This window comes from Solenopsis invicta, chromosome 11 (assembly GCF_016802725.1).
Source record: "Solenopsis invicta isolate M01_SB chromosome 11, UNIL_Sinv_3.0, whole genome shotgun sequence".
Lineage (NCBI taxonomy): Eukaryota > Metazoa > Arthropoda > Insecta > Hymenoptera > Formicidae > Solenopsis > Solenopsis invicta.
The window spans coordinates 3,932,983-3,960,816 of NC_052674.1; the positions used below are offsets into that span (position 1 = coordinate 3,932,983).

The 27,834-nt window shown below is 30.0% G+C and overlaps 2 protein-coding genes across 12 annotated transcripts in view; both read right to left on the reverse strand.

The window, feature by feature from the left end:
- LOC105194666 (piezo-type mechanosensitive ion channel component) overlaps positions 1-23,352 on the reverse strand; it is a 31,065-nt gene extending 7,713 nt beyond the window's left edge. For 2 of the 10 annotated variants that reach the window (XM_039454707.1, XM_039454712.1), the window contains exons 1-25: positions 22,955-23,351; positions 18,111-18,203; positions 13,883-14,098; positions 12,719-12,954; positions 12,067-12,498; positions 10,983-11,111; positions 10,075-10,122; positions 9,563-9,680; positions 9,374-9,483; positions 9,041-9,307; positions 8,560-8,889; positions 8,334-8,479; positions 8,098-8,244; positions 7,898-8,028; positions 7,669-7,811; positions 7,414-7,590; positions 6,809-7,334; positions 6,638-6,730; positions 6,122-6,564; positions 5,494-5,896; positions 3,645-3,707; positions 3,134-3,279; positions 2,344-2,520; positions 662-946; positions 452-522 (exon numbers count right to left, since the gene is read on the reverse strand). In XM_039454707.1, the coding sequence (XP_039310641.1) occupies positions 452-522; positions 662-946; positions 2,344-2,520; positions 3,134-3,279; positions 3,645-3,707; positions 5,494-5,896; positions 6,122-6,564; positions 6,638-6,730; positions 6,809-7,334; positions 7,414-7,590; positions 7,669-7,811; positions 7,898-8,028; positions 8,098-8,244; positions 8,334-8,479; positions 8,560-8,889; positions 9,041-9,307; positions 9,374-9,483; positions 9,563-9,680; positions 10,075-10,122; positions 10,983-11,111; positions 12,067-12,498; positions 12,719-12,954; positions 13,883-14,098; positions 18,111-18,174 (4,901 nt within the window). In that variant the 5' untranslated portion in view covers positions 18,175-18,203; positions 22,955-23,351. Of the gene's footprint in view, positions 1-451; positions 523-661; positions 947-2,343; positions 2,521-3,133; positions 3,280-3,644; positions 3,708-5,493; positions 5,897-6,121; positions 6,565-6,637; positions 6,731-6,808; positions 7,335-7,413; positions 7,591-7,668; positions 7,812-7,897; positions 8,029-8,097; positions 8,245-8,333; positions 8,480-8,559; positions 8,890-9,040; positions 9,308-9,373; positions 9,484-9,562; positions 9,681-10,074; positions 10,123-10,982; positions 11,112-12,066; positions 12,499-12,718; positions 12,955-13,882; positions 14,099-18,110; positions 18,204-22,954 lie in introns of all 10 variants that reach the window. The other 8 variants (XM_039454708.1, XM_039454709.1, XM_039454710.1 and 5 more) reach the window with 8 other exon arrangements.
- Positions 23,353-23,668: 316 nt separating this feature from the next.
- LOC105194667 (peptidyl-prolyl cis-trans isomerase, rhodopsin-specific isozyme) lies at positions 23,669-27,769 on the reverse strand. Of its 2 annotated transcripts, XM_026130871.2 has the most exons (6): positions 27,547-27,769; positions 26,265-26,291; positions 25,408-25,612; positions 25,113-25,315; positions 24,853-24,992; positions 23,669-24,360 (listed from the first exon to the last, which is right to left on the reverse strand). In XM_026130871.2, the coding sequence occupies exons 1-6, from the start codon at positions 27,598-27,600 to the stop codon at positions 24,264-24,266; spliced, it is 726 nt and encodes a 241-aa protein (XP_025986656.2). In that variant the 5' UTR covers positions 27,601-27,769; the 3' UTR covers positions 23,669-24,263. The 2 variants fall into 2 exon arrangements, with proteins under 2 accessions (XP_025986656.2, XP_011158005.2); XM_011159703.3 differs by lacking the exon at positions 26,265-26,291 and having other exon boundaries at positions 27,547-27,768.
- Positions 27,770-27,834: the final 65 nt, after the last annotated feature.

Genomic DNA, 27,834 nt, shown 5'->3' on the forward strand with positions numbered 1-27,834 from the left:
ATATCAAATTATTAAAAAATTATGTAGTTTATAAATATGTTACATATGCGGTAAAGTATTTAAAATACGTATATAAATGTAAAAAGAACTGAGTGAAAATATTATATCTCGCAAAATGTATTTACAAGAGATAAACAATATAAAGTAAACTAATTATGTATGTTTGTTTAAACAAACATATATACAAAAATAATACAGCAATACAAAATATAAATAATTTATGCAACTACTATTTACAAGCTAACATTTGCCGGAATAGCACGAAAAATTAATCAACTGTCCTATGAAAGCAAAATTTTATAACTAAATAATGAGCAATTTTCCTTAAAAGAGAGAGCGCGAAAGTAATCAATTTTTTGTTAATAGTAATGAATATACAGTCCCTCAATTTTGTTAACAAATAATGCATTTTACTATTACAACTGTGTTAGAATTTAGGGAGCAAACTTACCGTTCCTGCATCAGAGGCTGCCACATTTGATTAATTCCTAATCGCATTCCCATTCTGAAATCTGGCTTCTCCTAAATATATAATAATTGTCAATATTACCAAAACATATTATCATACTGTACTTTGTAAATTACTTTTAAGTTTTTAAAATAATGATTTATAAATCATTTGTATTTTTAAATTAATGTTTCTTAAAATACTAATTCGTACTTTTAGGATCTTCTTTTCTTTCGCTAAAATCTTGCGAATAAGTCTGTAATCCTTGGAGAACTTGTTTAGGTATCTCGTCATAGAAATAAGAGTGCTGTTAATCATCACCAAGATAAATTTGAGGTATGTGAAGAACGAGACTTTTTTCTTTTTTTCGTCCTTTTCGTCACTCTGCTCATCTTCCATTTTCTCGTCCTCTGTGTCCGATGGTGTTTTAACCAAGTCAGTAGGATCTTTCTCTTCCGTTTCCATTTCTACTGAAGTGAGACTCGTCCGATCGGGTCCCTGATTAATTTAATTAACAATAAGTTTTATATATTGGAAAAATATTGATTAGTGTTTAAACCATGACCATGTGCTTGAAATCAAACAAATTTGCTGAGAAAAATACACAAGTGAGTATCAAGTATATATATTATACAGTGCATTGAATAATTATTATCTATAAAAATCTCGAACATAGTAAAGCAAATTTTAAGAATAAATTTTTATTTATTAATTTATCTAATAATAATCTCATTACAAAAATCTTATAATTTTGAACTTAAATAATTATCTATAACAGCGATAGGTTTTTACTACAAAATTAATTATATTGTTTAATTTCAAATTTGTTGAAACTCTTACTGTACAACAAGCGTACAATAAGCATGTAATTACAAGGACACAACATGTAAAAAATACGAAATATGTCTTCATATAAAATATACATATATATGTAATAACAAAATACCTTGTCACTGTTCTGCGATTAAAACATATATAAATTAATTAAAAATATGTACAATATTAAACGATGTAAAGACGATAAAAACGATAGCAAAAGTTTGTTTCCAATACTGCTTCTACGAAGCTGAGAGTTTATGAGAGAAGAAGATATATCATCGAGCACTAGAAGCATTGCACAAAGGTAAATGAGTAATCCACTTGCCACTGTTATAGAACTTGCTGCTGTGACTGTTTTGTAATGTTATTATGTTAACTCATGTAAGAAGAAACAATAAGTATAAGTAAAAATATAACAAAAAATTTTTGTTAAAATATGAATTAAATTGAATTAATTGTCTTATTAACTGCATTCTGCGAAGAGAAATTAATATTAAAAAAAATAATAGAAATGTTAGAATTAAATAATTAAATCATACAGCAAGTTAACGTAATTTGTGAAAGATAATACTCATTGTAGAATAAAATTGAGATGCACAGAAAGTAGAACAGACTGCTTTAACGCGTGGACGAATGAAAAAGCAGTAATACAATAAGTACAAAAAAAATACACTAGCACAAAAGTAAATTGGTACAAAAACGCTTCAAAGAAAGCAATAGCCAACAACCGAATTTTAGGAGGCAATCTGCAGTTGATTTTTCCTAAACAGGAATTTAATAAAAAGAAACAAAAATATATTTCAAAGTTTATAGAGGTAAAATTAAATTAAACTTTTGAAAGCCAACTGTGACTTCACTATTATATGTGTTACGTGTGTTTATGCACAAGATGTGGAATTAGATTTCCCATAAAAAAGAGTCAACCGCATATTACACCAACGTTGAGATCTGCCTTCTGCTCAGCAATTCGGCTTTAAAGAAGGTATTATATACAAGGGTGAAAAGTGATACAGTTATAGGCAGACGAATGCCTGCAGCGATCATGCAGCCTTTTAAAGGGAATCGGGATGTCTCACATCAGTGGCCATAGCAGTGTCGGTCTCGGAGCGAGCGCTCAAATAGGACATGGATGATTTCTTCCGTGTTAAAGGTACGCTTCTACGCCGGAGTCTCAGGGCGTCCTTTTCTGTTCCTCCGTACATGGCGACATGCGTCGCGATCTCAATGTCTGTCTTAATCACCGTGTTCATGAACTGTAAGGAGACTTACACGTCAGTTCCGTCGATAGATTTTGCTGCCATTGTTGTCGGCCCGGACGTATTGCGTGATCCCTCCTCGAAGAGGAGAGAGAAAGAGAAAAAAGAGGGCTGACAATGCGTAGATTTAGAGCGAAAGAAAGACATGGGCAATGATGACATACGAGAAGAGATTTTGGTTGCATTCGTCACACGAAGAGGTCATTCGATTTTTTATCGGTCCACTCGAAATACTTTTTCGGGAAAATTTCTATCTTAGATTATTATTATACTATTATTTTCAATTAATATAAAATCACGGTATGTATATATACATATATTTATATATATACACACATAATGTTTATATAATTTTTTTTACAAATATACAATAAATAACGAATTTTGATACAGCAAATATAAATTGTTGGGATTAAATTTGATGACATTTGAAATGTTTTGAAATAAATTTCGATGAACCATAATGTCTTAGTTGAGGGATTAGTGAATCTTAGAAAAAAATTCTAGTTTGAATCAACATTTCACAACATAGTCACTCAAGTTCATACCGAAATCCTTGAAAAAACAAAGCAGTTATAATATGATGGATATATTATTCTTTTTTACTTACCTCCGAAACAGTCATTCTCCTTCCACGTTTCTCTTGCTCACGGCGAAGTTCTTTTTCCTTCTTTTCAACTTCGTTGTCAGGAATAAGATCAGTGACGTCGTCATCATCCAGATCATCAAACATATAGTAGTCGCCCGATCTGATTGCTAATTGTAAAAAGGATTAACGATTATTAATAGATCATTACTTTTACGTAAGCAGAAGCCATGCATAGATGACGACAATATAATTAGAAAGGGGTGCAAGGACATTCGAGCACAATTCGTGAATATAACATTATAACTTTTTATGATTACATCAAAATATAATCATTTCTATTAAACACGAATGTGCAAATATATATAAAGATGCCGATAGATCAACTACATAATTTATTGATACATTAGCTACTTTGAACTATATGTTAGACTGTACATTTTATATACAAATGAAACTGTGGAATACAGTCGTATTCTGCGACGAGGATATCGGTTATTGGGATAATGCTCAGCTATAAAAAATGTACATTTACCCTCTCTATTGGTCCGCGGCGGACGAATTTTGTACAATGGCCGTGTTCCTGGATAGAGTTCATCTAATAGAAAGACACACAAAATAAAAAAATAAACATATAGAAACTGAAAAAAACAGTTACATTCATCATATGTAGAGCATATGATATATTACAATGTGTCATACTACATATTACATCAGACATTTAACTCAAAATAGAATCCATTTTATTGTTTACTGGGTTGCTGAGTAATTGGATTGCGAATAATCTATCGGTAAATATAAAAATAGTAAATATAATAATAGGAAGAAATATGTAAAAACACGACTAATTAAAAATAAAACTTATTCGATCATGCCTGTAAATGCTATAAATTGAAAACATTTTAGAATTTTTTAGAATTTCTGTAATAACTTTATAACTTTTTAGAAAATTTTCCAGATTTTTCGCACAAATTGGAATATTCTTCAGATGTGCTGAAAAAGTTTATATTAAAAAAATTTTTTTATATATATGTGTAAATTCTGAAATATTTTAAGATTTCTCATTCTATAATTTCGGAAAAATATTATAGAATCTTGAGAAGTTTAAAGTATTCTTCAGAAATTTTTATATATTAAAAATATGAAAAGTTTTAACAAATGTGAAAATTTTTTTCATTAGCGTAATAACAAATATAGATATAATTAATGATGATAAAGTAAACAAAAGATAATGAAGTTATTGCAGAAAGAGAAAAAAAGTAACATAGAGAAATAACAATATTTTGAGATTTGCAATGAAATAAAAGAAAACAGGAACATATGAAGTATTATGTAGCTCCGTCTTCATAGAAGTATACATTGATAAGCAAACCTGCAAATAAGCATTTATATACAAGAATACCTTAAGCTAATTCTTAGTTCAATACATGTTATCATACAATATGTTTCATTGTGAAAAAAGAAACTGCTTCTAATAAGACAAGATGAACATCAGAGACGTGTTTCGCGGAAGATCTAAATGTGCAGACGTAAAAAAGCGTATGTACAGGTCACTGTAGCACACTGGCGTTGCGGACATTGCTGTCGATGAGTGATTTACACGTGTGATGCGAATGCGGAGAACGGGAGGCCGTCGAGATAATTGACTGGCGCGGATCACTGTTCATCCACGTTGGTCTAATTGGTAAACTGGATTGACGGCGATGCCTGATAGAAGACATTAGCGATCGATCGGCCGGGCCTCGATCGTATGGTGGAGGCGAGAACACCGGGAACGATTCGTCTGGCGATGGTCCTCGAGGATTGAGCTCGCTACTAGGAGGTGAACCGAACGAGATACGGGTCGGCTCGAGGTAGCCCTCGAGACTGACCGTCATGACGGCAGAATTCGGTGTAGGCGCCTGTAATAAGGACGCTGTCCGTGGCGTCAGCGGGGGTGGTTCGTCGTTATCTTCATCCAGAGGAGTTTGATATCCTTGCGGGGGCGTGTGACCCGAGGACACGCAAGAGCTCACGCTGGAGGATCTAGCCAGCGGTGCCTGCCTCTCTTTTTTCGACGCATTAAAGATATATTGGGCGTTATATATTGGGCGCGCATAATAAGTGACAATAAAATAATGGAATAACAGAGACATCGAAAAGAGAAATTATCAAGAACAGCTTGTAAAAATATTCAGTAATTATAAGAACGCAACTCAGAACTTTTTAAAGAAAGTGATAGTCAGTAGATACCTAACTGAAAGTATTTTATGATTTAGTTGAAAACCTTATGATCGCTTATTAAATGATAAAATTTAAGTTTTGTTCAGGGTCGCTTCGAAGAAAAGATGTTCTTTTAATTATTATATAAAATTATAAATACATTAAAGAAAATGTTTTCTTACCGATTTTGTGACTCTCGGGTTCTCTGTAAGATGGTCTCTGTATTCTTTGCTGATTGGCCTTAATTTTGTCCATCTTGAATTTCAAGTTTTCTAAAATTTTCTTCTCCTTATTCTCTTGAATTTCTATACGCTTCTGATGTAGATCTTCGAGCAGTTCCGCGCCGCGAGATGCTAGAATGCTCATGGCTTTCGTTTCGTCTATTACATGGAAGAAGTAGTAACTCTTGAAGAGTCGTTTCTGTATCAAAAGGAAAGCAAAGCACAATCCATCCCAGACCATGCCGATGTCTTCTCTAGTGACATAGCACTTGGAATCAGCGTCTGTTGACTGGATTGAACTCTTGAATTTTTTTAGGCATGCGATACCCAGTAATTGCACTAGCTCACAAGCTGACTTTTCGAGCTGGAGTTAAAACAAATTAAACATTTTTATATCCATTATTTTTTTTATAGTTCTAATGTGTTCAGTGTTTTATTTTAAATTTTTTGAAATTTGGATTTTATATTTTTATAGAATTTCAAGTAAAATCTAAAATGGACAAAATCTTTTATTTGATTTTAAGAAACATTAAGTGTGTAAAAATCAAACTTTATATATGAATAATGACATTATTGAAAGAAAACTTACGTCATTGATAAGGACGCAACCCACTCCTTGAAGAATAGCTTTTGTAAAAATAACGATAACGCTGTATCCGATCAGCATATTCCACCACTTTAGAATAGTTCTCATTGGTCTCAAGTAAAAGTTACTTCCTTGCCAAAGGAATATAAACGCTCCTATGAGATAACCGAGCGAAAACAGATTTGTTCTTTTCGTCCCAGCCAAAAACATAATCGACAAAGTTATCCACATGAGGCTCATCATGACAGCACGTTTGATTATGTCCAGCCACGAATGAATATGCGACACATAATCTTTTACGGGATTCACAAAATTCGGTTTTTCCATATCTTGGAAAACGGAATAATTGTGGCCTGCCGCAAAATCCTTGCCAGATTGTAAATGTTTTTGTTCAATTTGGAATACCAGACTTTGCCGCACGATCATCATTAATAATATAAAGTCACCTGCGTATGAAAGAAAAGAGAATAAGATACTGTGCAATGTCTTTCTGTTAATTTTAAGTTCTGTCAAACGTACAAATCAGTTTTTTAGAATTCGGTGGGTAATCTGGATCAGGAAAATACATCCAGTCTTGCAATTGTCTCATTTCAGGATCGTCCCAAGGATAATCTAAAGCAAATTCGAAGAAAAAGTTATTTGTTGTTTGTTCCATTTAATCAAAGAATTTATTTGCCTAATATACATTACCTATACAAAGCCACGAAGGTGGAGCTACAACGATGGCATATTGGATAGGTAGAAGAATTATAGCGAAAGCTCTAAAGCAGGGCCAAATTCGTGAAACAGTTTTCCTTTTCAATGAAAAGAACACCAGCAACCATACGCTATACAAGACGGAATAAAAGTCTAATCTTGTGCCGATCAGCGTAACGATTCCAAAGAGGCACATTTCGAGACCGAATTTATAAAAACCATAGTTGAAAAGGAACTTTAAACACTCCGGTATTCCCTTGTCAGCATCCATCCTGGTGATAGTTGGGAACATTATTTGAGGGGTTTCCAATGGTTCTCCTTTACTATGGCGATAAAACCATTGGCGGATTCTTATGATCTTCCTCAAAGTTGTCACAGTAATGATGCCGATATAGCCTTTCAACAGATCAGGAAGCATACCCGGAAGTGCTTTATCCATTCCAAACCATTTGGCTATATTGTACGTATGGTTAATCGTGTCCTGTCGATTAGTCCCATTAACAGTTTCATTGATGATTCTCTAAAATTATTTAAAGAAATATAATAAATTTAATCGAATTAAAAAGAAGCATTTTTTTATTGTAATAAGACAAACTTACAGTGCAGTTGACGTCCCAGTTCTTATGATTAATGTATTTAATCTGATATAACATCTTGGTAACTATTAAAAGTGATACTATCGCGGCCATAATGTTGATCGATTTGATCTGAATGTTTCTGTTAAAATTGATCATTATAACCACGACGACGATAAAAAAGAAATTTATTGCGCATACCTAAAAACATTATTGTGTAGTTAATTTTATTTTTCAAATTTAAAAGTATGAAGGTGAATTATAATAATTTCTACTTACGTCGTTAATGCACAGAAGAACGAATGAAACAAAAACAATTTTTTGCATGTGTATTTCGAGGAAAAGCCAGATATAATTGTAAAAATTTACAAGATGCTTTGATAGTTTTCGTAACAGTGCAATTCTCTCTAATTTTGACATGTCTGTAATTAATTTCAAAATTCTCGTTACTAATAATATCTCGTTAAAATACTAATGGCTTGTTAAAAAAAATTTATGAAAAGCATACGTTTTAATTGTTTCAATGTGTATATTGTGTGTTTCTCGTCATCGGTAAGTGTAATATCGGCTGGTGAAGCTACTGGAATATTTAAACTAGGAGAGTGTCCTAGGCTGGCGCATCTAAATGAGCTCTCGGGCCTAAAATTGATCAAGCGACACTTTTAAATATTGTTATTATATCATCAACAATTATTTTTTTTTACGAACCCTAATCTATCGATGTTGGTGACTTCCAGAAAATCCTTGTGGAAATAATGAATTTGAAGTACCGTGATAATGACGAAACACGTTGGCGTTAGCAATCTTACGAACAGGTCTTTGATCGCGTATGTCTCCAATCCAATATCCATTTGTCTGTAAAAAGTTAAATGAGCTGTTTGCTGGGAAATCTAAACGTCCAATAAATAAATTAATAATTTAATAATTAAATAATTATTACTTACAAATTTTGTTCTACTCCGATAGCCTCCCAATATTTCGGAAAATTTTGAAATTGATAGGTGTAAACGAGGATCAGCATGATAATCGAATATCCAATAACTGTTACCCAAAATATATACATCATTTTTCTCCATGCTGTCCACGATATCTGAAATTTCACAATACAATATTTATGACGTGTCCCTAATAAGATTCGAATAAACAGTGCCGAGTACTCAAATATGACACCTGGAATGTGATGACGAAGATGAGAAACAGCGACATGTAGACGATTCTGAACATCGTCATGCGTTCGCCCGTAATGCCGCAGATGAATAGCATGATCGCTACCACGGCAATCCAGAATCTTGTTAATAAGTCTTGCAACAACTTTCCGACATTTTTCATAAATTGGCTCTTGATTTCTGTAGGCGCCTCGTGACCCATGGTGGTTGTAGCCATCGAGACAGATACGTGTAACGGCGCTACCATGTCTCTTAAGGTAGAAGATCGTCGCTGTTGTTTTCGTTCTGTCATATATTGCCTCATAGTGATCCAAAACATCGTTATAAATGCGCACTAAATAAATAAATGAATAATTAATGAGTAAATAAATAAATTATTTGTTCAATATTATTTTAAAACATGTATATAATACAACTTGAGAAATTAGTTTGGAAAAATTTAGATTTAGATTCTTTATATTTGCAAGAGAGATATTAATGCGTACCTTAACTATGAGATGCCAGCGGCCGAGGTCGTCGGCTTTAGTGAAGCCAATTTCAGACATCTGTACGCCACTTATTACTTTTGGCAATTCTTCATCGTTCAAATCCATACTGTATATAAATTGTCCGAGAAGTAAGAGGGTCGCGTAGAATACGATGAAAGGAGAACACTTCATCATGGAAGCACGTTTATTGGGAACCATCCATAGAATTAGCGCCCACAGGAGCAGAACGAATGTTGTCCAGCTGTGATACATTATGCTCCACGTCTGAGACATAGTTGAAAAAAATATGATTGGTTTGATTGCCTATAATCTTTAGCTTTTAATACTTACCATCATTATTATGTTTGTAGCAAGGTATGATGAATTTACTATTAACTGGAAGATAGAATATACTGCCATAATTATTTGTTCAACGATGCCCGGCGTTTCATCAGGCGTTCCTAATTTATAAAAATCATTAATTAATTGCTTTGTTTAGTTGCTCGATTGTCATACGTTTTTCAACATTTACATCATTACCTTCACTGAGACTCTGCATTTGTATGTTATCGTCCTGTTGGCCATCCTGATTGACGATGATGCTTCCGGTAGTGGAGTCTTGAAGAAGCCCCGTTCTCCCAGATCCAAATCGCATCAACTGCATAGAAAATCAAACGTTTTACTTTCAAAAATTTTTAACATTAATTTTACAATACTACTTTATTCTTATAAACTTTTTATCATTATGCTTTTCTCATTATATTCTAAATCAATATTTTCCTACTTTTCTACAAGGAAACTTCATGCAAAATGTATAAAACATGCGTTTACCTTCACCAATTTATTAATTAGCTAACATTTTGTTAACTGTTAATGATGATTGCGTGTGTGAAAATTATATGCGAAGTTAATTGCAACTGCACGCCAGATTACGTGACCATTTGTTCGAAAAATCTTGAACCACTTAGCGAGGATTATTTGTGTTACGTGCAGAAGTATGAAGTGTATTGTTAGTGAAGTATTAATCATGCATATTCACTTGGTATACGTACAGGAGTCCGCTCGTCGACCGTTGTTAACGACGAATCTACGACCGGCTTCTAAAACAATGGCAAACTAAACATAGCAGCATCCAAACGGAAAACGGTTTTGTTCAGCATTAAACAACAACTGCACATCTGGAAGGCGATAGCAAATAAGAACATGGAAAGTACAAATAGAAGAAACAATTCTTTTGCAAAGTGAAAAATAAAGCTGAAATAAAGCTGAAATACAACTAAATAGTTTTTACAATCAATATTAATTATAATATTGTTATATACAGCCACATAGTTAAAGGAAAATACGTAAACAAAGTTAACTATCAACCTAATTAACAAAAATAAATTGAAGAAAGAGGGAATTATGACAATTACTGCGATAATTACTACAATAAATATATAATCACAAAGATATAAATAAAACTATTACAAGACAAAAAGATCAAACAACTATGAATACTATTGGAAACTGGAAAATTGGAAAGTTCAGTGAACATTTCGAAAATTTGGATAATTTTAAATTTTTGTTAAAAATGTATAACAAAAATACAATTTTATATATATATATATATATATATATATATATATATATATAATATCAAATAAAATGTAATAAAAAATATATATATAAATTCTAAAAAAATATAAATAGTATATTTATAAATTTAGTAGTTTAAGATATTTTGAAAAATTAGTGAATATTTTAATTAGAATGCATAACTATGAACGTACACAACAATTTGAAAATGAGCTTGGAATAAAATGTTTTATATAAACTTTTGGCATCAAATGAGCAAAACATCAGCAACACAAGATCTGAAATAAAATTGCAGCCGAGGACAAAGGCGAAGTTGCGTAATTACAAATATGTAAAAATATTAATCATATTGAATCGGCTCTCATATGGAACGAGTCCTTACGCGAGCCTTACGTCGCACTGATTGCCATCTTTGGGAAGGTGTCCTACGCCTGATAGACACCCTGATAGACACGTGCCTGGACAAAGGAGTGTCCTCCAGTCTGCCGCTTAATCGTTTTGCTTCCTTCGCCTGTAATGCCTCGTTAGTACAAGCAAGATATTTTCCACAGAACTTTCCATAAATCAGAATCGACAGAATCGCCAAACTTTATATAAAATGTTTCTCTATTTAGATATCGAATAGGTCATAGAGTTTTCTTCATGAACAATGTTTCATTAATAAAAATGTAATTTTAGAATATAATTTAATAAAGCGTAATAAAGTAATAGTAAATTGTTATCACCGTAACAAAAGATTAGACCATTATAAAGTTATAATTTCTATAATTTTACAAAGAAAGTACATATGACTGGTTCAATAGTTCAGTTGGCGATTCCATTTTTATAATTTATTTAATAAGCTTAGTTGTGTGTCAACAATTTCAAATATATTTAGGTTAGTTTAAAGGTCTTATTAGGCAATTAGCTGTTACTTGCGATATTGATGTTAATTATTCCTTATCCACATTAATGGATTAATTACTCTAACAACAAGCAAACAGCATATGTAGCTTGGGATAATAAAGATCTCCAAATTTCAAAAGAAGCTTCAATAGAGAAAAGTGCCGTTCGATGTACTATTTCTAATAAAATTTAGTATATTTTATAGACTACGTAGAGAGACATTGTGTGAATCCCATCGCTATTCTATATTGTACTTTAATTTAGATAATATACGATAGAGTGTCTTGCTCCATACAAAATTATTTGTAATTACATTTTTTTAAATATAAAAATAATACAATTGCGTTAAAAAGCAATTACAATTCTTATGTAATTTAAAATTTGGCACTAAAAATTCTAGAGAAGTAAAATATATATTAAAAACACTAAAATATATATTAAAAACATCTCTAATATTACCTAGCAAAATCCTTACATATACTATTCTAATTTTCTTAATAATTAATTAAGTTGATTTATAATTTTTGAACTTTTGGAATATAATTATTTATACTGAATAAGATAAGTACATATGAACTTACCGGTTTTCTACTGAGAAATTGCGATTGCAACGCAAGGATGTAGTAGAGCCAGAACAACCTTAAAGCATATCCGTAAATCAACCAATCGGCATCATTTATGTATTCCACGTTTCTCGGATCGCTGCAATTGGTGTGATAAACTGCAACCAGAGCTAAATAACGCGGCCAAGCACTAGATTCCGGAATGATCTCCTGCGGCCATTCGTTCTGGTAGGCGAGCAAGATAACGATGTGAACGATCACGATGACCATGATGATCCTACAGATCACGGCAAAACCCTTTCGCAATTCTTTGTTGCATGCCCAGCACGTGGCGGCTCCGAGGAACACCAAATAGTAGAAAGCCGCCTCTATCGATGGCCTTAAGGCCGCGACACAGCATAATGACGCCAACACAACATAGGTACCGATACTTCCCAGGAAATTGATTATCTGAATCGTGAACGTGCGTAGGGGTGAGTTATCTTTGAGGAGATATCGATTTTTTGTGCAAAATGTAGTTGAAATGTGCAATTTAAACGAGAGTCGATTTAGATCGACTTAAATTGAATAATTTGAACAATATACATTTTTGTACACATATTTACATTATAGATTGTATATAAAATTTTTATTTTGCCTTGAATATATAACAGTACGGAAATGTAATCACCTTCGTGTTATTGTCTTCCGTTTTTTGTCGTTGAGAATTATTTTCCTGGCGAAGAACAGCTTCATTCTCTTCATCGCCAACACGTCTTTGCGTAAGGAAACGAGATATAAAATATACGGCAAGTACGGTGGGCAGGACTATAAATTCTGGCGACAGCCAGTAAAATACTTCCCATACAGATGCGCTATCTAATCTGACAAAGCCTATGTGTCTGAAAAGTTTCTCCAAAAACACACCTAAAAATATTATTAAAGTTATTTACTTATATTTCAAATTAAAATTATTTTTTATTATAAATTCTATGGTTTCCGAGAATATTTTTTTAAATTTTAGTTTTTATGTAATACTAAATTAAATATTATTATATGTTATCTATAAAATATAGGTAGTATCAAAAGAAACTTTTTAAACAATTTACAAATAATTTATTTAAAGTTTAAAAAATATATTTATTATTTGAAATACATCCCTCCTGTATCAATACAGCATTGGGCACGATTAATGGGTATAGATTTCTACAGATCTTCCTTTGGAATCACCTCAATGATTCTCGTCACAGCAGGTTGTCACAGTGTTAACAATGTCGTACAAAATTTCCTTCATTGTCAATTTTATTTTTGAAAATAGAAATTAGACACAGGGTAAAGAAATCTCATAAATATGGATGCATGTGTATGTATTGAACAAATGCTGGATTACGCACACTTTTATTTTTAGCAAAAAATTCGCGACAGGAGATGCATCTCGTGAATTAGCAATCAGCTTTCTCTTGATAATTCGAATAACTCTCTTTCATAAGCACTCAACTTCATGATACTCAAATAACACTTGCCATTGACTGTTTGAAGAGAACTTTGTACGATGATATTAGTGCAATACACAAGCTGGCCTGACGAGGGTCATCAAGATGTTTCCAAAGAAAAACCTATAAGGATCTATTCATTGACTAAATGTGCTCAACGCTGTATTGATGCAGGAAAAAGATATTTCAAATAATAATTACATTTTATAAACTTTGAATAATTTATTTTTTAATTATTTGAAAAGTTTGATTTGTCCTTTGAGGCATATTGCCATATGCAAGGATATATGGTATTTAGAAAAATTGCAAATTTTTGTAGAATTTGAAAAATATCATAATGTTTAAGTCAAAGTGTTACTTACAATTTTCTAAAAAGTATCCATAGGGCGGTAGTGACAAAAGAACAATGTGAAAGGTAATCTGAGCTATGACTACAAGAAAAGCTAGACAAATGCAAGTCTTCAGGTATATTCCCGTGTGGCCCATCATAGTTTTGTTCGTTGGTATTGGGACCATTGGAGAATAAAGCATCAGTCCCAAATAAATGATTGACAATCCCGTTGGTCGCCATATCGTACCTGTAAATTAAAATTTATCTTTATGACGTTTGCAGTTTATTTTTTTCAATATAATTAATAAAATTTTTGCTCTTCTATAAAAATTTCTGAAAACTTTGACAGAAACTTTTTTAGAAAGAGAAATTTGGATACTAAAAATATAAGGATTCACTAAATATAAAATACCAACCATTTTTTTGTTATAAAAAAATTAATAAAAATTTTTTTATTTTAATCAAAGTATCAGAAATGTTTATAGCGCTTTTATCAGGAATTACGCTTTTTATCCTATTTATTTAAATTACTTAAAAATTCCTCTTATTTTCGTTTTAACAGTTTCATTTAGAATAACTTCCTTCCCCAATGAAAATGTACAGCACATAAAGTGCATAAAAGCGCGATAATAGTTATTTCTACGTTTGTGAAAAGGTCATTTATAACGAGGTACTTCTAAGAAATGACATTTCAACCCCCTCCAAGTATCAAGACCTTTGCTTTTTATTATTGATCCATATTTATCTAGATCGTAATATTCTAACGACTTTTTATTTCATTTGAAACATTACATGTAATATTACATATTTCAATAATTCGCATTTAAATTAATATAATAGTATATGTATACAAAAAATATCAGAAATGTTTCCTATGTATTCTTCAAAGTTTATGCTACTAAATGCACACCCGGTATATAAGTAGGGCATACGCATATGTTCTAGTAATTAATACCAATTATAGAAGTTTAGTCTGTCGACGATAATTACTTTTGTGTCACGGAACGTTACAAATATTTCATGAACTAACGTAACTTTCGCTGACTCAAGTAAGTTAAAACAAGTTAAAATTCATGTTATTTAAACTTTTCAAATGCTCGCAGAAATACAGTATCATTTTCAGTTGTCGCAGCTTAGTCACCATTCTTATTCGTGTCACGTGTTATATATGCATGACACACATAAATAACGACATTGTGGCGCTGCCAAATGAAATTCACAAAAGAGAATCCACTAATTATTTTAGCTGAGTTTTTTTTAAATGAGTTTTGTACTCGTATAATACAAGAGCTCTAGTTTTCTGTCTTTCTGTAATAATATTTAATTTATAATAGTTACTTGCTCTCCAGTTTTTTTTACCATATTTCTGATAAATTGTCACTGTTCATTTTATTTAAATATTAATACATTATTGTCTATTTTCGAAATCATTAGCCAACTTAAAGAATCATACGGGCTAATTATCGATTAATTTCCTTTTATAGCAACTCTTTTATAGCAACGATATTAACGGGCTTTTGTTTTCAAAGCAAATTGCCGATGCAAAAAGCATTAATTATCTTGCGTTTAAAATTTCGACGCGCGATAATATGCGCAATAATAATCGGGCGTAGAAAAAACGTTATATTCATGTCATTATATCTCTACTATCATATCATCTTCTTGCTAAACAAGGTTAAAGGTTCAAGCTTAGTTTAGAAGGTTTCACATCACGAAACTGACTCTGGAAATGGAGAGATGGCACGCACAAAATTTTTGTTAATGTTCTTTAAATTTTGTGTTTCTATGGAATCATGCAATATAATTAATTATTGTGATTATACTTCCAGTGTTGTAACTTATACGTCATTTAATGAGTATGATCTCAAATATATAGTACAACAAATAATAAAAAATATATTAATATATATATTAATTTTTGTTACTTTAATAATATTATTAAATGGTTACTGATGTAACAAGACAAATTTAACAAAATTCGCAGTAGATAAAGGTACGTAAAAATTATAATATATTATTTTTGTATAATATTTTAACGTAAATTACAATATTATTTTAGGTTTTAATATTATTACCTATTGCTTATATTTTTATTCAAATATGTGATCAAAAGTTTTGCAATATTGCAAAGTATTGCAATAAATTATTGTGTTTATATTAAATAAAAAAATTACTTTATCAATTTCAGTTGGAGTATAAATATCCTACTTTCGATAATAGAACTCTTAGAACTCATTTTAAGTTTGTGTGATTTGATATGTTAAAGTCGAATATTTGTTTAGACAAAGAAAGCAAATCTTGCTCTCGTCTGATACGAATATACTACTAGTTCAAGCGCTTGCTTTCTAATTTTAGAATACTCTTCTCTCTGCTTAGGCACGTATGCATGTCAACGTGGATTGTATGGGAATTCAATTCTGTTCTATTTAATTTATCTTTTCGCATTTTTTAAATTTTACAAGACTATATTTATTTACATTATTTAATTATTGCAACTATTACAGAAATTCGAATATATAATATAAATTTGTATTAATTATTTTAAATGTTTAAAACAAATGCTTATAAAAAATAAATATTCAAACAATATGGAGTATAAAGAGAAACAACGGTAACGTATTGCGAGCGATCTAACATGTGGTGAGTTGATAACATACTGATAAACAATGACAACATTACTCATCTTTACCGATAATTGACAGATCAATATAATTTGTATGTAAATGAAATAATCTACTTGATTAAGTGTATTAACTTATCTTTTAATTTATTTGTGTGTAGATATGTATTTTTTTAAATTATTTATAAAAACAATATACAGTAGAGCTGTCCCATATCCGAGAGAAGTCTATTCCGTTATCCGAGTATTTAATATCCGAACGTTTTACTATTCAAATGTTATAATATATTGTAAAATTAATTTTGTTTTTGTTTTACGTAAAGAATTTAAATTTTTCTGAACATATAAAGTCTTTTTTGTTAAAACTTTAAGTTTCTGTTTGAATAAATAAAATTTAATATAAAAATGCGTTTATTTTATTATCCGAAAATTTCCTTATCCGAACAATTTTGTCTCCCTATTATTTCGAATATGGAAGGCTCCACTGTATTTATAAGATAACAAATATTAGAATATTTTATATCAGAATTATAAGTTTATTGATTACATTGTTTTCTGTTTATCAAAGTATTAAGAAATTTTTATTTATTAATAAAATACAAAAATATTAATCAATATCTAAGTTTTGAAGTAAAAACTTTGACTAAATGTTTATTAAAAATTGATAAATCTAAATAATGAACACGCATCAGAAGAAGTTACAGACATATGTGGTACTTTATTATTTCCTTTCAACCGTCAATTAGCATAATGCTGAATATGCTTATGCAAAGTGTAGGCGGTCAATCCAAGATTCCTTGATATGCGACCCTCGCTTATTTCTAGTTTTGCTTATTTCTGTTACGAATGACGATAAAAAGGCGATTCGTGTTTTCTTTTTATTGCTTCACAACTGGCGATCAACAAGCTAAAGTTATTAATCGATTGATAAATGATGACATTTACAGATATGATATCACCAGTACATTTATTGTTTCATTATGCCAAAGATATTCTAAAAGACGTTTTCATATTATAGAGAAGAACTATGAGTTTTTACGTTAATATTTGTATTTAATTTCTATTCTATATTTTGTCTTTCACGGCAAATGCTTCTTTAATAAACATCAACATAATATTGTGGCAATATAAAGTTTAATTTTAAAGTAAAAATATTTTCAAGATTTTTACAAAGATGATAAAAAGAACTAACAATAAAATTAAAAAATTCACAAGAAATATATAAAAGAAATTTATATTTGTGAAAAAAGAAACTGTACTAAACTAAAGCTTTTTAATTTTTTACGTTTCTTTTGATTTTTAAATTGTTTTTCTATTGCAATTATTGCAGTGTATATAAACTGCAATAATTTTAATCAGGAATACTTCACGTATTTAATTACAAGTTTTTGCAAAAATGAGTGATCAAGCTAGTTGTAATAGCCAGTATAAATACATTGAAAATGCAATAGTTATATAAAATATAATTATATAACATAGTTGCAAAATATGTAAAAATCTTATATGTAAAAATATTTTTTATTTATGTTTATCCATTCTAATTATTTTAAAGTTATAGTACACGTAAAGTATTTATTAATTGTAAAATATAAGCAACATAAAGAAAGAGTAGAAAAAGAGTCATACGAATCGGACTTACATCCGGCTAAGATTACTGGTAGAACGACCCTGAGAAGGGCCGCGTTCAGCCAGTACTTCGTCATGCTTCAAGCTGCCTGGATGGTCTTTCACTCTGAAACAAAGAAAATAGAGACGTGATAAACTGCGCACCCAAGAGCAATTTTCAAATTTCTCTGTGATTGCAAACTTTTTGATATCGACAAGAAAATTTTGTCATGGTCGAACGTCTTTAACTTTGTTTCGCCAAGAGATGCAACGCTGACGTTCCGCGCTATGCCCTTCGATTGCATTGACCCTTTCAGACCCTGAAATTTTTTTCATAAACCGGTTTTCATCGCCGTGTTCCATGATATGCTCCTCAAGCCGTCGTAACCGTAGTATGAACTGCATTTGACGTTACTCAAAGTTATTTATACGTACTATAAACCTTTTCTAATTTAATGTAACTAATCAATTTAATCAATTATTAATTACTAAACAAACAATTATAAAACATACAATTATCAATTATTATACAAAATTAATTAATCATTAATTAAATATTGTTAAATATTCGTAATTACGTTATTGTTAATGAAACAATTCTATCAGTTCATTAATTAGCGAGTGCGTGTGTAACGGGACGCGATTAAGTCGAAACGGAATGGTAGTTGAAAGCTCCCAAAATGACTTGCCATTAAACAATTCTGGGAACTAGAGCGAGTATGTTTTTGGTCGTGAGAGGATTCAGCAAAAAGAGGCGCGCCCACCTTAATTACGGGCCAATTACATAGGGACGACATCGCTGAGAGGTGCGCCGTGCCGGTTACACTTTTATCGCATAAAGATGTGAATGGTGTATGCGGTAGAAAGAAGGAGAAACATGACGTTGCGTGACGATATTACCATGGACGATATCAATCAATTTTGTTTTATAATTCTCTGCAATCTGACAATATAGTCTTTATGGCACAGTACGCGAAGAAGGAAAGAAAATGGAAAAAAATAAAACCTGATAAAATATGAATAAAATACAGACACAGTGATTAAAAGCAGCATTAATTGTTTTGGTTAATTGAAACAATTTAATTCTTTTGTACAATTTAAAAATGGATTCTTAAAGTAAAATTATTGAATATATAATATAAACATTAATTTATGTTTTATAACAGATTAATTTTTTTTTTAATTGAAAGAATTCTTTGTTCTTGCAAAGCAGTATATTGGTTTTTTGAATAACAACTTTAATAATAATTATTTACAAAGAAGATAAAAATCAAGCTATTTTTTCCAAGAAGACATATAAAATCCGTATTTAAAATTTATACATATATCTTATTTAAGAAGTAAAAAAGATAAATTGATAACTTCCGCACTATTGTAGTCAGATCGTAAATTATTTTATGTCAAGATTCTTTATATCAACTTTACTTTATTTTTTTTTAATAATGACGGTGCAATGTGCAGTCTTACACATTTTTTTTTCATGTAGTTTCTTTCTTACGTCATGCATTTTGACAACTTTTTTAATATAAAACTTTTGAAATTGAGAGTGGAAGAAAATTTACTCTGGTTTTCTAAGAGTGTGAAATAATCGATTTTTCTTATCATATATTGAAGGTCTAAAACGGAGTCAAAATATTGATTCGTTAACACACCAATGTACTGTATTTACGACTTTTAATTAAAGACAACTTTCCATGAAAGAAACTCGCGTACCACCAACTGCGTTCGACTCTAATAGTTTTTCTATTACTGTTTTGAATTGTTATTTTACATATGAGTCTTTTGTAATAATTAAATTTATTTTTTTTAAATAATAACAACGGTGTTGTTAATTTATCGCAAGATAAATTTAACATTTCTTATAACATTTTATAAAAGAAAAAAATATATCAGTGGATATTGCCAGAGATAACGTGTAAGGTGCGTCTAGATGCTTTATTTATTGAACTGCACATGGGAGATAAATTGAAGCAATACTTCCTCTGTGATAATAACTATCATTGACACATATACTGTGTATGATTCACGCACAAAAATAATCATTTTCTTATCAGGATACTCAAGCCGGTGTTGATAACCTTTCTATACATTTTCTGTTGCGCAAATTTTAAGAGCATTTTGTTTTAAGAATGCTCAAGATCGTGTGCAAATGTTCATCGAATGTTTACACGTAGTTTGCGCATGTGTTACGTGTATCGTATTTTAATTAGCAATGACTTGGCTATTTATTTGAAGCGTAAATACTCAAAGTATGCTAGGAATTTATGCAAACGTATAGATATTATTAACATTTAATGAACGGTATGCTGTTTCTTCTTTTAACTTGAAAGAATTTTCTGAAGAATTTTACAAATATGTAACCGATATTGCAAATGTTACATATTATAATAATGTAACAACTTATTTCTTATAAATATTTTATTAATATTTTAATATTTATTATATTATTTAACATAATAATTATTATATATATTGTAATATTATTAGTACAAGAAAACATTATATAAACTTAATTATCTTAATTATTTATTAAGTTTATATAATATTAATTTAATAGTTTATATAATATTATTTATTAAGTTTATATAATATTAATAAACGCAGATAATATAAATTATTATATGCCAAATAAATCAGTAAGTCCAAATAACAAATTACCGTGCTATTGAAGGAGTAGTCAAATCTATTGTCATCATCAATTATTATCATTGTCTTTGTCTGGTCATTGATCAAGCTATCATCTAATAAAAGGAATTAATTTTAATTCAATGCTGAATAAATGTTTGTTTGAATGTAAGTGTATAGACAATGTAAATTATTCTATTCATATCTAAATTTATTACTCATATCTAGATTGAATATGTATAATATTCATATCTAGATTTATTATTAAAATCGTTTGATATTTATATCTTATCTTTCTTGCTATAAAAAATGTTTTGATTGAATTTCGTAGTACATAGTAATATGTGAAATGTGCAGTTTGCGTGACGAGTTTATATGTTTCATGGACAGATGCGTATCACACGCTAACGAGGGATTAATTAAAGGATTGCACATTTAAAAAATAAATTGCATTGTGCAACATTACACTGGATTTCTATACGTTTTTGATAATTGCGATAGATTATTTCAACGTCTAAAACTGTCATTCGGTTTATAAAATCAAAATAAAATTTTCTTCTAACTTGTACTCTTCTTACTTACATTTTTAAAATAATTTAATAAAATATAATAAAGACGCTAAAATAGATTCTCCGGAAAACTATGGACATTTATTAATTAATTGTTTAATTTCTGTGACGTGCAAAGCTGCAGATTAATTTCAATTGATATTAATTATTGTAAGACTATTTTTAGTTCAAGTTGTATTATTTTGCAGCTATGAATTAGATAAGAATAAGCAATAAATTAGCAGCAAAAAATAATAATAATAATTATGTTATTTGTTGTTTCTTAATAAATTAACCAAACAAAATGAAACATAAAGTTCAATATATATATATATATATATATATATTGAACTTTATGTTTATTTTGTTTGGTTATATATATATATATATATATATATATATATATATATATATATTTAATTTATAATAGTAGAACTGTTTAACATTTTGATCACGATAACAACAATTTTAAATTTTTTTGTGTTTTTTGTTATCTAGCAGATAATAGATTACACATGTGTACGTGGGAGGTCTATGCATTTGCGCGATACACCGGTAGACAATGCCAATTGCAAAATAAAATACAATGAAGAGAGATTACAACAGATATTCAAAATTTTTTGCGAAAATTTACAATCATCTTCAAACTTATTTGCAATTGTAAATTTTAACATGTATTACATAAATATAATAAAATTTAGAGATTTGAAACCTAAACTAAATAGTATGTGTAAAAAATTAATAATCGCAATTTAATGTAAATGCTTTTCAAATTTTGATTTTTTTAGTTAATAATAACTATATTGATATTACGTACATCTTAAAACTTTTAAATTTGGCTTTATTTCTTTTATATTTCCTGCACAGAAATTGTTTATTCATCTTTAAAAGTAAATAGAATTCAATAGTTGCTAATAATATATAAAAGAAGTTATATAAAATATTATGTAAGAAAATTAAAAAAAAAGCAAATGTAAGATTTACATTGTAAATGTAAGATTGCGTTATTGAGTAGTATCAGCATTGTCGACAGTAGTTACTGAAAACGGAAGCATGATTTACTGCGAATATATGTTGTGGCCAAGGACAATAGTCCACGAAGCTGTGTTGACTCACAGTTACATCTATCCATCCATAAAATAAAAATAACTTTATAGGCAAAATTTCTAAGAAATTTTTCTCACAATTTGAAGTTAAGATTTTTTAGTATAGTGCAGCAGACTTTTTATGTTTACTCATTCTTATTTTTAAAGATGGTCAAACCATTTCTGTGCAAGAAAATCATAAAAGAAATAAAGTCAAGTTTAAAGCTTTAGATACATTTAAGTGCATATGGAACAAAATTGAAGGTGATACCATAAACTTATTTATTTAATTCCATTCAACTTAATTTACAAGTCAAAATTCCAAGTATGAGAGAAGTAAATTATTTTATTGAAAATGACACAAAAACATGCAATCTGTCTGGTTACGGCTTGTACCTAATATGTTATACATTCATATCAATTAAAGAACAAAAATCTCTTCACAGCTTTTAAAATCAAACACGCTCGCGTCGGCTTTCAAGCACTCTTTAACCTTCATTGAAGGATCTGCTTCGTGACGTTAAAGATCAACAAATACTGGAGCAAACATTTCCAAACATTCCGCTGCGGTTTTCGCATTGGCGTAGATGTAAACCGTTACAGGTAGAAAATGGAGCTACCTTATATGAGTACGCTCATGCACTGTTTCGGAGCATCCCCCTTCAAGAACTTTCTCCCAGCTGTCGACGGACCGATCGAACTCCAAAGGGTGCAACATGCGCTCCCCAGCACTCTTCTCAGCAGCAATCGTGAAAGCAACACACCATCATCAATACCGATCACAAACGCACCGCGTCCAATCAACTACTGTGTATTCTTCGTGTTCTTATGAATGACAGCGCTCGTGTACGTCCACGTGTCATCTGTTACAGGATCGCTGGAGCATCGACCGACACTCAATTTTCTTTTACACACGACTACAACCGACTTCAGCCGACCATCGACGTCCGGTGACCGACGCCGGTGTGCCACCAACTGGTTTGGTCGTTCAGATGCCTAGCCAAGGCTCACCAAGGCTCACTTCGACATCCGCATTTACACGTACGCAGCAAAGCCTAGTGTGCATGCGCGATAACTTTGTGCGTCATCGACACTATCTTGTAGTAACGAGATTCATTCTTCCGCGCCGTTCAACCCAAATAATCGTAATTTAATTAAAAAGAACATTTTTTCGTATTTCTTTCTTTTCTATGTATTTAGTATATATTATATTATCATATCGTGACGATGAAGAAATAATGATATGTACATTTTAAAGCTGTATATATGTTTTAGAATCTATTGTCAAAATGGCAGACGGATATGAGAACGTAACAGACACATATGTAATGTTACGTTTATATTATTTTCTTTTTTATTTTATTAATTTATTACAAAATAAATGAAGTAGTTTTTGAATAACAATTTCACGAGCTTCACAGAGATGGCGCCCGATGTCTCTTTCTTCTTGCGTTATCTAAGATACAAGTGTTCTTCTTTGATTTTAATAAGTTTTAGATGTGTTAAAATATAAACAAAACTATGACTTGTTTTTTTTGTAAATGCGTTTTTACACTTTTAAAATAGTAATAACATCTCTTTGAATAAATTCAGTTACTTCCTTTTGAAATGAATATTATCAAAACTATAAGACTGAAAAAAATTTTTTTAATAAAAATTGAATGATTTTAAAAGTACTTTATAATAATTGGAATTTATTAAAACCGATGAAGAACACTTGGTTGAGTTCCATATAAGAAGCAAAATTATGCAACAATATACAAACTCTATATGTGTAATACATTTAATTCTCTTATAAGAATAATATATTAGTAATGTACACAATATTACACACAGTTCTATGTACAAAAATAATTAAATATGAAATCTATTGATCAAGTAAAAGCAAAATTTGTTATTTAATTCAGTCTTTCATACCAAGATTGTCACTTAGATATCCATTTGTTTCATCATGTAATGGAAAACCGCGATTATCGAGAAGCTAAATCCCAACGGTACACAGGTCGCCTTAATCCACGCCCATACACTGCAAATATGCAATTTTTAATATTGCATTAATGAATTGTAAACTCAGCTGTGTCACTAGAAGATGATTTATCTAGATAGGCGAATGTAAAAAAGATAGATAATATACATCAAAGGAGTATGCTTTCTGTCTTTCTGGCAAGCAAATTAAAATTTTAACATTTTCTTGTATATTTATATTTACTTAATAAAATAAATATAAATTAAATAACATAAATTAATGACTGCGTGTACTATAAGCTTATGAAGCTACCAAAGCGGAGAAAAATATTTATAGCTAATATTTATTAGCTTCATATGCCAACATTATTCAACAAATTAAGCATTATTACGATAACTATGTCTCTCAATTTACGAGTTATGCAAAGATAATCAGCATACAGTCTATAATTAATAAAGGGAAGCACAAAATTGCTTGATGATTAAGCTATAAAAGAGTCGAGGAGAAGAACAAATTAATTATATTAAAATCAAATTGATAATGTTAAATTACTCATAAGGATTATCTGATATAGTAAAGGGAACCGTTGGAAGAATCCCGCTTTCGTAGATTATTATAGGCACGAATGGAATGTCGTCGCTATCTGTTTTAGTCTGCTCGATCTTGAAGACCACATCCTCACCGCTAATGACCTATAAAAAAAATTATTCAAGTTTAGCAAAGCGTATTAATATATTCAAATAATAATATAATAATAAATTATAAATAAATAATAAATTATGCATTATATAGTTTCAATTATCTTTTATTACTTTTCCAAACGCTGTATAATGATCATCTAGCCAAGGAGTTGGTATGGTAGTAATAAAAAATTGACAACCGTTGGTGTTCTTCCCACCATTTGCCATGCTGATGATCAATGGTCCACTGTGCTTTACTTCAAAAGTTTCGTCATCGAAATATTTGCCATAAATACTAATTGAACCAGTCCCATCTCCATTTTCGACGTCACCACCTGATAATAACACACGCGTAAGCACGAATTTAATTGAAGGTACAATGTGAGCACGATAATTATTAAATAAATAAATTTTTAAAAGAACAAACCTTGAATCATAAACCTCTTTATCACACGATGGAATCTGGTTCCTGCATACTTTTTTCCAGCTATACCAGTAGTAGCAAAAGTGATGAAGTTTTTCACCGTTTTTGGCGCAATATTACCAAACAGGCCAATAACAATCCTACCAACTGGATTATTATCAATTATAATATCGAAGTATACTTGGTCAGTAACTATGAATGTTTTCGTCTGAAATGGAATTGTTTATAAGTTTATTAAAATATTATCAAAATTACATTGTTGTTAAAATATAAAAACACAATAAATAAATAATATGGGACTTATAAAATAATAAAGGAAAAAAATGCGCAAAACAATCAAAATATGTTTTTATATATTTTGAACAATTAAATGATTAAACTTCGTCAATATATTTTTTGAGAATATTTTATGAATAAAAAAAAATATGCTAACATAGGTTTAAAACTTTATTATCACGTTATATTTAATTATAGATTCACATAATTCGAAAAGTTTGAAACGTTATTAATATAGCGTTAAGTTAAATTATAGATTTATAGCGATAAAATATTGTAAAAGTATTTAAACAGTTGTGAAACGTGTAACAAATGTGCAGTCTAATGACATTGTTAGCTTATTAAAAAATATGATAAGCCCACATGTCATCGTATATTTCTGCTCACATATTAAAACTCTTGAAATGCTAATTGTTGCAAATAAATATTTTGCTTAAAATAGTTTATGTAGAAAATGGAAAACATTTCCTCGTTTAAACGTTATTTTGTCAGTTTATAATCTTTGTTCAAGAATATTCGTGATATGTGTTGATATGAATTTCAACCATACGCTGATATTTTGGGACTAATACAAGGTCGCTTACGTAGCGATGCTGATCGCCTTCGATGATCTAAAATAATAAACATAGCTAGAATAAAAAGATTCAATAAATATCGCCTCCATATTGTTATATTATCACATATCAACAATGAATTTTCACTATTGTCTAAATATTTTTGTTATAAAATTTTAATAAATTTAATAAATTTTAAGTGTTTCCTGACTTATTTCGTATAATTTCTTTTCTAAATAAAAGACAAACTCGTTATATATGTTAAGCAATAAAAATATTTCTTTAGACTTTAACTTTATTTATTTATTTATCGCATAAGTAAGAGGTTCTAATTAAAATTTGACACATTATAGATTAATAAATTTCTTTTATCCAATCTTTTATGCCAATAAGTTCATTAATTTTTTTAACACTTGTCACGAATTTTGCTAAGGATCATTTAATTTAATTTGTTTTGTTCCATTTTTTAACTATACGTTAATTATTAATACATTTTTTAAAATTATATTTTATTTTATGTATAAATTGAATTTGATTGCAATGTAAAAATGCTATTTTGATAACATTTAGATGCTGTTACACTTTCAAGTATTAATAAAAAATTTTTATGTATCGCAAATCTTATCAATATTTGTGTTTTAAATACATTTGCAAATGTTTGATGCTCACAAAAGTAATTCGAAATAGAATCATTTTAAATTGCATTTACAAGATCCATAGCGTGTTGCATGTAAAGTGATATACACAGTCTCAGAAGAATTAGTCACGGCCAAATATCTACATGTGTCTATCGAAGCGATCGAAGAAACCTTATGATATATAAAGATAGCATCTGACCTATTACTACTTTATCTATTTATTTCTAACGTATAAAGTATATAAAGTAATTTTTCAAGTTAGACAGGTTAAAATAATATCCAAGTTTCATACCGATATACGTTAATATGACGGATTTAGAATCTTAATTGTCGGAAACACAAAATAATGTCTTTTCGATCAAATTTCATAAAAAATATTTATAATAAATATTTGTAAAACTCAATATAGTCTAACATTTTGAAAGAAATTACATTTCTTATTTTTCATGAGAATGAGTACAAAGTATTAATATTGAAATATTTGGAAATGTTCAGTTGCTCAATTTGATACAAAGTATACAGATAAAAAAGAAAGATCTTTTAATATAAGAAATAATTAATTTCTTTAAATAAATATAATAAATTAATAAAATTACGTATTAACGGTATATCAAAAATACAGTTACAGGTGAAAATGTAATAAAATCATCTTAAGCATGCACAACAAACGGTACCTCGATGGTCATGGCAATAGCCATGAGAACTGTGATCATCAATAGGCACTTCATACTTTCACGATTTCGTCTCGAATGTTGTCTTGAGATGATACGGATGCTGCTGGCTTTTTTTAAAATCGGTTATTAAGCCGCGATCACGACTCAGCAATGCAAGAAAAACGATTCAACAGGGACGTACAGAAGCCGCGTGTCTATCCGCGCTTTGCGCTGTCGTCGACAGTTGCGTCGGCGCTTTAAATTAAATAAAGTAGTGCTTCAATAGGTAAGTAATGAATTTTTGTAACA